A 12,051-nucleotide genomic window follows, 5' to 3' on the forward strand; every position below is an offset into this window, starting at 1 on the left:
TCTTACCTGCAGGTCCTGGTTTAAATTGTCGCTACGGGGGAACGTCGTTCCACCCCGCCTCCTGCCGTTTTCGACTTGTCAAAAGTCGACGGCCCCATCTGAATAGTCTCCCGCCCGGCCGTGGTGTTCTGGCCGGCGCGGGACCAAAGTCGGCACAGCTGATCCCTTACGGGGCTTGTGCCTTCAGCTGCTGCTGGCTCCCGCAACTTCGCAGTCCTCCCCAGCCAGCTTCACTCGCAGCACTTGTGGACACTATTTTGTCCAGCTTCCCCCCCGTGTAAAAATAGCGCGGGGACAAAAACTACCGCAGAGTAAATCACTTACCTGCAGGTCACGGTTTCAAACTTACCGCTGCGGGGGAACGCTCCACCCCGCCTGTCGTTTCGCAAGCGTGAAAGCGATATGACACGCATGCGTCCTGGCGGGGTTCTTCTTCACGTAGTCACTCACGTGACTCCGAAGTAAAATCACAGATTAGCTTGGCTATGTACTTTAAAATATTGTTTCCTGTTCCCTTAAGCTGTTTGTGAAAGTTGTAGGAACAAAGACAACTTTGTGAATTTCACAGAGCGGCATTACTGATTTTCCCTGTGTAGCTGTACAGTTGAAAGTGGCCTAACTTTTAGCCAGGTGTTCCCCATGAAATGTCCCTATTTTGACAACTTTTACAATGTAACACAGAAGGCGTGAACATTCCACATGGCTCTTAAAAGGCCATACCATTATATAACAGTAAACTGGAGCAAACATCTGCAAATGCTAGGAATCTGATATCACGCACCCTTTGTCAGAATGGGAATGTTAATTGTGTTCCAGGCCATCATCTGTGTAACTTGCAATGAATTTGTTTTATCTCTTCCCCTGTTTAGTTTAGTTTAGACATACAGGGTGGAAACAGCCCCTTCGGCCCACTGGATCTGCGCCGACCAGCGATCCCCGCACATTAACACCATCCTACACCCACTAGGTACAATTTTTATACTTACCAAGCCAATTAACCTGCAAACCTGTACGTATTTGGAGGGTGGGAGGGAACTGAAGATCTCGGAGAAAACCCACGCAGGTCATGGGGAGAAGGTACAAACTCCGTACAGACAGAACCCGTAGTCGGGATCGAACCCGGGTCGCCGGCGCTGCATTCGCTGTAAGGCAGCATCTCTACTGCTGCACCACCGTGACCACCCTGTTGTGAGAATCACTGGCCTGAAATGTTAACTCTGTTTCTCCTTCCACAGATACTCCCTGATTTGCAGATTGTTTCCAGAATTTTACAATTTTACACCATAACATAACCGCACTTTCATTATCGGGCACCGTAGCTACTGAATGAGTGGAATACAATTATGGGAGGGACATGCATGTATGACCCAGGAGATCACCAAGACTGGACAACCTGGCCCAGCAAGATGCGGCAGGAGTTAATTTCACTGCAGATAGACCCTCTGTACTAGAGCCGAGAGCTTTGGTATAACTTTTTAAAGAGGATCCTTATAAAGGTATTGAATGCATTTTATGAAAATTGGCATTTTGTGAAAGCTTGCCGTACCAGGAAATCTCCTACTCCATCTGCTCCTGTGAACTGAAGGAAATATAAATTAAGTCTTCCTTTCTCCTGTTGTGGAGAATGAGAGATTGTGCTTCAGGCTATAAGAGGGCAGAAACCTCATGGAGATCAAAGCACCGTCACTTTAAATAATTCATTTGGGTGACAGGTTAGAAAATAACCTGTTTTGTGAGGAATATCCGTTGAGGGACATTATGTCATGAAAAATTGCTAAGTGGAACAAAGAAAGCCTGCTGAAAAATGGTTGGGATAAATTTACCTGCAGGTGCAAAGGGACCCAGAAGCAGGAGTAAAATTGCTCTATGCAGGGTTAAATAACTTTTCAATGATAGAGCTGCCTACTAATTTCTAGCCAAATAATTTAAATTGAACAGCTCACACATTAGTTGCTATCCTCCCGACATATCTCTGCTGGTAGGACATTGAAAGTTAGAGCTCTTTTGTAATTAAACAACTAAAGATTAACTAAATATTAACCATGCAGTATTCAAGGAAATGAAATTTATTTCTTAATTACAGAGATAAAATATGGCACACAATTGAAGCAAAAGCAACATAAATTCTTAAGAACTTTAAAAGCACACATTCTAATCTGGATGTAATCTCTCCCAATAATACGGAAACAAAGAACTGCAGATGCGGGTCAGGCAGTAACCCTAGAAAACCAGCCCCTGCAACCAACACCATACACCGATCATGTCCAACGTAATCCCATCCCAAGCCGCATCTTTGCATTTCCGCCTTCAGCAGAGACCGCTCCTTCCACAACTCCTCAGTTCACTCATCCCTTCCCACCCAAACCACCGCTTCCCCAAGTACTTTCCCCTGCAACCATAAGAGATGTAACACTTGTCCCTATACCTCTGCCCTCAACTCGATCCAAGGGCCCCAGTTACCAGGTGAGACAGAGGTTCACGTGCACCTCCTCTGATCTCATCTATTGCATCCTATGTTCCCAAAGTGGCCTCCTATACATGTGCGAAACCAAGTATAGACTTTGTGACTGATTCGCTGAACACTTGCGCTCGGTCAGCGAAGACCTACTGAATCTCCTGGTCGCTAACAACTTTAACTCCCATACTGATCTTTCTGTTCGGGGCCTCCTCCATTGCCAGAGTGAATATGCAAACAAAAGGAACAGCACCTTATATTCTGCTTGGGATGACAACATTCAATGAATGTTGTGTAGCATGGACCACAGTCTAGAGGACCGTCATATAGTCATCCAGAAGGAAAACAGGCCCTTATAATAATAATACATTTATTTTATTTATTTATTTTAATTGCCCAACGCATCCATGCTGATCAAGATGCCCCATCCAAACTACTCCCATTTCCCCAAATTTGGCCCATATTGCCCATCTATGTACTTGTCCAAATGTCTTTTAAATGCTGTTATTGTACTGGCCTCAACTACTTAATTTGCCAGGTTGTTCCATATACCCACAACCCTCTGTGAAAATGTTGTCCTTTGGGAGAATTTTTTTAATCTTTCCACTCTCACCTTCAAATTATGCCCTCTAATTAATGATTCTCCTACTCTGGGAAAAACAATCTATGCATTCACCCTTTCTATTGTCCTTGTGACTTTATGTACCTCTATAACATCACCTTTCAGTCACCTGTGCTCCAAGTACTAGCCTGCCCATCCTTTCCCTGTAGCTCAAGCCATCGAGTCCTCGCAATATCCTGGTAAATCTTCCATGCACTTTTCTGCTTTGGCATCTTTCCATTAGCAGCATGTCCAAACCTGAACGCAATACTCCAAGTGCAGCTTCAGTAACATCTTGTACAACTGTAGCATAATACCCCAACTTTTGTATTTTAATTCCATGACTGATGAAAGCCAGCACTCTAAAAGCCTTCCTCAGTACCCTAACTACTCGACTCTACAATACTCCCCAGGGCCCTGCCATTCACTGTCAATGCCCTGCCCTGGTTTGACCTCTCAAAATGCACTACCTCACACCTATCTGAATTAATCTCCATTATCCATTCCTTGGACCACTTTCCCAGCTAATCAAAATCCCGCTGTAATTTTTGATAACTGTATTCACTGTCTACGATATCACCTATTTTAGTGTCATCTGCAAACTAACTAGTTTTACCTTTCACATTCTCATCCCAATCATTGATATAGATGAAAAACAGTAATGGGCCCGGTACCGATCCCTGACACACATCACTATTTACAGACCTGTGTTTAATAACATAGAAACATAGAAACATAGAAATTAGGTGCAGGAGTAGGCAATTCGGCCCTTCGAGCCTGCACCGCCATTCAATATGATCATGGCTGATCATCCAACTCAGTATCCCGTACCTGCCTTCTCTCCATACCCTCTGATCCCCTTAGCCACAAGGGCCACATCTAACTCCCTCTTAAATATAGCCAATGAACTGGCCTCGACTACCCTCTGTGGCAGAGAGTTCCAGAGATTCACCACTCTCTGTGTGAAAAAAGTTCTTCTCATCTCGGTTTTAAAGGATTTCCCCCTTATCCTTAAGCTGTGACCCCTTGTCCTGGACTTCCCCAACATCGGGAGCAATCTTCCTGCATCTAGCCTGTCCAACCCCTTAAGAATTTTGTAAGTTTCTATAAGATCCCCTCTCAATCTCCTAAATTCTAGAGAGTATAAACCAAGTCTATCCAGTCTTTCTTCATAAGACAGTCCTGACATCCCAGGAATCAGTCTGGTGACCTTCTCTGCACTCCCTCTATGGCAATAATGTCCTTCCTCAGATTTGGAGACCAAAACTGTACGCAATACTCCAGGTGTGGTCTCACCAAGACCCTGTACAACTGCAGTAGAACCTCCCTGCTCCTATATTCAAATCCTTTTGCTATGAAAGCTAACATACCATTCGCTTTCTTCACTACCTGCTGCACCTGCATGCCTACTTTCAATGACTGGTGTACCATGACACCCAGGTCTCGCTGCATCTCCCCTTTTCCTAGTCGGCCACCATTTAGATAATAGTCTGCTTTCCTGTTTTTGCCACCAAAATGGATAACCTCACATTTATCCACATTATACTGCATCTGCCAAACATTTGCCCACTCACCCAGCCTATCCAAGTCACCTTGCAGTCTCCTAGCATCCTCCTCACAGCTAACATTGCCCCCCAGCTTAGTGTCATCCGCAAACTTGGAGATATTGCCTTCAATTCCCTCATCCAGATCATTAATATATATTGTAAATAGCTGGGGTCCCAGCACTGAGCCTTGTGGTACCCCACTAGTCACTGCCTGCCATTGTGAAAAGGACCCGTTTACTCCTACTCTTTGCTTCCTGTTTGCCAGCCAGTTCTCTATCCACATCAATACTGAACCCCCAATGCCGTGTGCTTTAAGTTTGTATACTAATCTCTTATGTGGGACCTTGTCGAAAGCCTTCTGGAAGCCCAGATACACCACATCCACTGGTTCTCCCCTATCCACGCTACTAGTTACATCCTCGAAAAATTCTATAAGATTCGTCAGACATGATTTACCTTTTGTAAATCCATGCTGACTTTGTCCAATGATTTCACCACTTTCCAAATGTGCTGCTATCCCATCTTTAATAACTGACTCTAGCAGTTTCCCCACTACCGATGTTAGACTAACTGGTCTGTAATTCCCCGTTTTCTCTCTCCCTCCCTTCTTAAAAAGTGGGGTTACGTTTGCTACCCGCCAATCCTCAGGAACTACTCCAGAATCTAAAGAGTTTTGAAAGATTGTTACTAATGCATCCACTATTTCTGGAGCTACTTCCTTAAGTACTCTGGGATGCAGCCTATCTGGCCCCGGGGATTTATCGGCCTTTAATCCATTCAATTTACCCAACACCACTTCTCGGCTAACCTGGATTTCACTCAATTCCTCCAACTCCTTTGACCCGCGGTCCCCTGCTATTTCCGGCAGATTATTTATGTCTTCCCTAGTGAAGACGGAACCAAAGTAGTTATTCAATTGGTCCGCCATATCCTTGTTCCCCATGATCAACTCACCTGTTTCTGACTGCAAGGGACCTACATTTGTTTTAACTAATCTCTTTCTTTTCACATATCTATAAAAACGTTTGCAGTCAGTTTTTTATGTTCCCTGCCAGTTTTCTTTCATAATCTATTTTTCCTTTCCTAATTAAGCCCTTTGTCCTCCTCTGCTGGTCTCTGAATTTCTCCCAGTATGCTGCTTTTTCTGGCTAATTTGTACGCATCATCCTTCGCTTTGATACTATCCCTGATTTCCCTTGTTATCCACGGATGCACTACCTTCCCTGATTTATTCTTTTGCCAAACTGGGATGAACAATTTTTGTAGTTCATCCATGCAGTCTTTAAATGTCTTCCATTGCATATCCACCGTCAACCCTTTTAGAATTAATTGCCAGTCAATCTTGGCCAATTCACGTCTCATACCCTCAAAGCTACCTTTCTTTAAGTTCAGAACCATTGTTTCTGAATTAACAATGTCACTCTCCATTCTAATGAAGAACTCAACCATATTATGGTCACTCTTGCCCAAGGGGGCACGTACAACAAGACTGCTAACTAACCCTTCCTCATTACTCAATACCCAGTCTAAAATAGCCTGCTCTCTCGTTGGTTCCTCTACATGTTGATTTAGATAACTATCCCGCATACATTCCAAGAAATCCTCTTCCTCAGCACCCCTGCCAATTTGATTCAACCAATCTATATGTAGATTGAAGTCACCCATTATAACGTTTTGCCTTTGTCGCACGCATTTCTAATTTCCTGTTTGATACCATCTCCAACTTCACTACTACTGTTAGGTGGCCTGTACACAACACCCACCAGCGTTTTCTGCCCCTTAATGTTTCGCAGCTCTACCCATACCGATTCCACTTCCTCCAAACTAATGTCCTTCCTTTCCATTGCGTTAATCTTCTCCTACCACCCTCTATTTCTTACACAAAGCCAATTCTATATCCAGTTAGCTAGCTCCTCCTGGATCCAATGCGATCCAATCTTCCAGAACAGCCTATTATGCAGAACCTTATCTAAGGCCTTGCTGAAGTCCCTATAGGCTACTACAGGCCTACACATAAATCCAAGCAAATGCTCCACAATTAACTCCTTTCTTTCCAAATTCATGCATACCTCATCCCAGTAATCTTCCCACCATGGATGAGAGACTTACTAGTCAATAGTTCCCAGATTTTGCAGGGCTTCTTAAATAGAGACACAATATTAGCCATCCTCCAGTCTTCCACCACATCATCCATGGCGAACAATGATTTATTTATATCTCAGCCAGGACTCCTGCAGTTTCTTCTCTAGCTTTGCACTGTATCCTTGAATATATCTGGACAGGCCTGGGAGAATTGTCTAACAATTCATATGTCGTAGGATGTCCACACGTCAACTGTAATACATTGTCTTCAACATATTTCCATTAACTTTCCAAAGTTCCTTGGGCTTCATGATTTTCTCCATGGTAAAAACAGAAAAATAAATACTTATTGAGGACTTTGGTCTTCTTCTGTGGCTCCACACATTAATGACTACTTTGGTTTCTGAGTGGTCCCATACTTTCGGTTACCCCTTTTCCCTTAATATACATATAAAGTCTTTGAAAAGTTAGATAATAGTATATTTCTATAAATGAATGTATTTTTGAATTTAGGAGATCCCCAAAATGTTAACAGATCAATATTACAGATATTCTATTCCAAACTTAATCATATCTAAAACAATTGTTAATTATATGATTTTTGGCTTTACCTTTCTTGCACAGCCTAATCCTATGTATCCTCTCCTGCAGGCACACACATTCGGCCTGATGCATTTACTTCCAAACAAACATTTCTGCTCACAGATAGCTGAAAACATATTAGGCACAAATATATAAAGTCAAACTTCCAGGTAGGGGACAATTATTTACAGAGTAAGATCATGTCACAGAGCAACAGTATTCATTATTCAAGAAATAATTCAAATATATCTAGACCATTCTCACCAAAACTTACTAATGGGGTTCAATTTCAGAATTAGATATAAATTGTTATTTAATTTGGTTAGCACTTCTATGTACAATCTATTGATATTTAAACTTGATCTGGTTTGTTTTGGTTTGATAAGTGTCTCAATCTTGACTGTCATGGACCAGAAACTTTGGTGTTTAGGTTCCTGTGTATCAATTACATATTCGGTAATCTCATGCTTGATCCTGCATCCTCTTCAAATTATAATGTAAATTCTAAAGTTTTAAGATAGTTATGAATCAGAACTTGTCTGGACCTTGGGGGAAAGTGCTATATTAGGGGAGGGCAAATTACAACATTACAACACGGTGGCGCAGCGGTAGAGTTGCTGCCTTACAGCGAATGCAGCGCCGCAGACCCGGGTTCAGTCCTGACTACAGGTGCTGTCTGTACGGAGTTTGTAAGTTCTCCCCGTAACCTGCGTGGGTTTTCTCAGAGATCTTTGGTTTCCTCCCACACTCCAAAGACGTACAAGTTTGTAGGTTAATTGGCTAGGTAAATGTAAAAATTGTCCCTAGTGGGTGTAGGAGAGTGTTAATGTGTAGGGATCACTGGTCGTTGCGGAGCCGGTGGGTCGAAGAGGCCTGTTTCTGTGCTGTAACTCCAAACTAAACTAACCTAAAGTAGGCAAGAGCTAAGGAGAGCAAATTGGGAGCAGTTGTTATTGAGTAAGACCAAATCTGACACATGGGAGTTGTTTAAGGATGAGCTGATCAGAGGCCAGGATGCAATGTTCCAGCAAGAAGGAAGAGCAATGACGGAAAGGTATGGGAAACATGGATGTAAATTCTGGCCAAATTGGAGATGCCAGGACACTAAAATTGAGTAAAGGCTTCTGTGCTGTTAGGCCATTTGGTCAATTTAAATGTGCCTTCTGCAGAAATGGGACAAGCTGCAGAATGGTGCCAGCTTGCCTGGAGACTATATAAGAGTTGCAGGGAAAGAATGGGAATTCTTACAATTAGGTGTAAATTGCATGAAACGGATTGGGTGAATGCAAACCAGACATACACATTGTAAATATTGTTGCAAAGCTTTACTTTGCTGGATGTTGATTGGGTTAAGTGTTGAGCCTTGTCTGGGTTTCTTGATCATCTAGGCACATGTTGCATAATTTATCTCTGTTAACTTGCATCTAGAAACTTTGTCAGATACATTGTATTAGTTACTGTATTATTGGATTAGGGAAATGTCTAACATGTACTGTGTTAATCGATATCTGTTATTAGAATTTAAAGAGACCACCCCCATATGGTTCGGCCCCTCAAGGTTTGGGGACCTTTAAAGGCCGCTCCCATGAGGTCCTGTGTCGATCTTCTGGGAGAACGCTTAGGAATGCATGACCTTTTGGGGTGTCTCTGCTTGCACGAGGCTAGAAGGGCTTGGCCAAGCAGATACAAGGTTTGAACCCACGATGGTTGGGTATAGTAGAGGGGAACTGTGATTGTGTTTTTCCAAAATAAAGGTTAGATGAGCAAGTGCTTGACAGTATTTTCTTGACTGAAACTAGACTGGGGGTATATAGACTGGATAACGAGAGAGGTTGTAAAATTTGTTCAAAAAGAAAAACAAAGCATATGAAAGATTTAGGAAGATAAAAATCAGACAGGGCCCTTGAGGAATATAAAGCAGGAAAGAACTCAAGCATGAAATTAGGAAGGCCAGAAGGGCATGTGAAATGTCATTGGCAAGTTTAAAGAGAATCCCGTCATTTTATACATGCATTAAGCACAAGAGTATAAGTGCCCTTTCCCACTGTCTGAGTTCATTCAAAGAGTTCTCCCGAGTTTGCCCTGATTCGAACTCGGATATTTACGGTAATGACCGCTCGTCGGTACTCGGGGCTCTCATGTTGAAAAATGAGTCTTCCCGAGTTTACCGCATTTCCCGAGTACCTGCCGTTAGCGTTACGAGCCGCTAAGAAATGTCCCCGAGCTCCGACGTACCCGCTACGTTCAAGATTAAAAATGTGGTGAAGAGCATAAAGGTGGATTAGTCCCAAGGGCCTGATCAAATTCATCACTAATTATTGGAATAGGCAGGAGAGAGAATTGCTGGAGCTCTCATAAAAAAAGATTTATATCCTCATTAGCCACAGGTGGAGCCAATGTTGTTCTTAGTTTGAGATAAATAGGGATAATGCAAGAAATTACACACGTCAATTCAGAGGATCAGAGTTCAATGGATACAACAGGATAAAGATCAATTACAGATATGGATGTGAGACTAATAGAAGTTTACACAATTTCTGAAAAGCATTATTAGAGTTGACAGACAAAATATTTTTCCCAAGGGTGGAAACGTCAAATATTAAGGGAGATATTTTGGGCGGGGCAAGTTATTTATTTTTTACCCTGAGTGGCAGATACCTGAAATGTAGTGGAAAGAAATACAATTATGGCATTTAAGAGGCTTTTAGACATGCTCATGAATACATAGGTAATTGAAGGATATGGATCATGTACAGCCAGAAGGGATTAGTTTAATTTGACATCATAATGAGCAAAGATGTTGAGCGCTGTTGGGCCTGCTCCCATGCTGTTTTATTATTCGATATTCTATTTTCAAAGTGAAATATGGATATCCAGAAGCCATTTTTATCACACAGCCTCTTTTGTGCTATTATTTGAGGGAAACAAAGTTTTAATGTGTAATTAACTGAGAGCAAGATCACAACTGAGTCCAATCCATAATATGCATGTATTGAAATTATCAAGGTTCAAAGATCACAGCGGAGAATGCTGTCTGAATTCCCCTCTAATGCTAAGGTCCCTGAGATGATAGTGTTTCTACAACCTTTAACAAGGTGTGCATCAAATCATGAGAGGATCCTATAGGATCTTTGGTTTTCAGGACTTAGAAGATCCGCCGGAAGGTAAAATGCCCGCTAACTTTATTAAACTTCTTAAAACTGTCTCCACTCCTTCTCCTCCCCCCCCCCCCCCCCATTCTCTGTCCTTCTCTCCCTCCATCCCACACTCTCTAAAGGACTTATCGTGCTCTGTAGAAGCGGTTTACCTTCCTCTTCATCGCGCAGACAGCGCTCCTCCACTGTCCCTGGCCCCCACCTTCGCGTGCGGGGGGGTGTGGTGTGGGTGTGTGTGTGTGTGTGTGTGTGTGTGTGTGTGTGTGTGTGTGTGTGTGTGTGTGTGTGTGTGTGTGTGTGTGTGTGTGTGTGTGTGTGTGTGTGTATGTGTGTGTGGTCGGTAGCAAAGATCCTGTAGGATCTTTGGTCCTCACCCTTCGGGCGAGGTCTACCAGGCGAGTGATCAAAACCTCTGGAGACACAAGGTCACCAGAGGTTTCCATTCAGGTTTCCTAAGTGGGACAGGGGTATAAGATAGTCTGCAAGAAATCTAAGAGGGAATTCAGAGGAGACATCTTTATCAAAAGAGTAATGATAACATGAAACTTGCTACTTCATGGTGTTGAGGAAGTAAAATTTTGAGTGAGCAGAAGTTTGGAGAAACATGAGAAAACGAGGACAGAAAGTTACACTGATATAGACTTTTTTCGGAAAAGACCGGTGAAAGGTTGACTGGTGTATGAATATGGGAATGGATTGGTTAACCTATCTAACTTTCCCTGATCATCTAAGCTATTCATCTAATTTAATTCTTGAGGTATTGAGTTTTACATTATATAAGCACTCACAGAGTAAAGACTCTCCTGAATTCCCTCTTAAGATTTATCGGGTACCATTTTATATTTATGAGCCCTATTCCTTCTCTCACCCACAATTGGAAACATATTTTCTACAGTATCAAACATATTCGTAATGTTAAAGAGCTCTATCAGGCCCAGGTAGACAAAAATGCTGAAGAAACTCAGCGGGTGAGGCCGCATCTATGGAGCGAAGGAAATAGGCAAAGTTTTGGGTCGAGACCCTTCTTCAGACTGATGTGACGGTGGGGGGACGGGAAGAAGAAAGGAAGAGGCGGATGCAGTGGGCTAAGGGAGAGCTGAGAAGGGGAGGAGAAAGCAGGGACTACCTTAAATTAGAGAAGTCAATGTTCATACCGCTGGGGTGTAAACTGTCCAAGCGAAATATGAGGTTAATGCTCTTCCAATTTACGGTGGTCCTCACTCTGGCCATGGAGGAGGCCCAGGACAGAAAGGTCAGATTCGGAATGGGAGGGGGAGTTGAAGTGCTGAGCCACCGGGAGATCAGGTAGGTTAATGCGAACCGAGCGGAGGTGTTGGGCGAAGCGATCGCCAAGCCTACGCTTGGTCTCAGTGATGTAGAGCAGCTGACACCTAGAGCAGCGGATGCAATAGATGAGGTTGGAGGAGATGTAGGTGAACCTCTGGCGCACCTGGAAAGACTGCTTGGGTCCTTGAATGAAGTCAAGGGTGGAGGTAAAGCGACAAGTGTAGCATTTCCTGCGGTTGCAAGGGAAAGTGCCAGGAGAGGGGGTGGTTTGGGTGGGAAGGGACGATTTGCCCAGGGAGTTACGGAGGGAGCGGTCTCTGCGGAAAGCAGACAGGGGAGGAG

General features: G+C 43.3%; 1 protein-coding gene across 3 annotated transcripts in view; it reads right to left on the bottom strand.

Annotated features, from left to right (window-relative positions):
- Positions 1–12,051, bottom strand: part of LOC116975511 (von Willebrand factor D and EGF domain-containing protein-like) — a 244,904-nt gene that overhangs the window by 23,063 nt on the left and 209,790 nt on the right. For all 3 annotated transcript variants that reach the window (XR_004412640.1, XM_033024697.1, XM_033024696.1), the window contains one exon: positions 7,297–7,394. Coding sequence is in view for 2 of the 3 variants with exons in the window: in XM_033024697.1 (XP_032880588.1) it covers positions 7,297–7,394 (98 nt within the window). In the remaining variant the exon portion in view is untranslated. The remainder of the gene's footprint in view (positions 1–7,296; positions 7,395–12,051) is intronic.

Source organism: Amblyraja radiata, chromosome 7 (genome assembly GCF_010909765.2).
Source record: "Amblyraja radiata isolate CabotCenter1 chromosome 7, sAmbRad1.1.pri, whole genome shotgun sequence".
Classification (NCBI taxonomy): Eukaryota; Metazoa; Chordata; class Chondrichthyes; order Rajiformes; family Rajidae; genus Amblyraja; species Amblyraja radiata.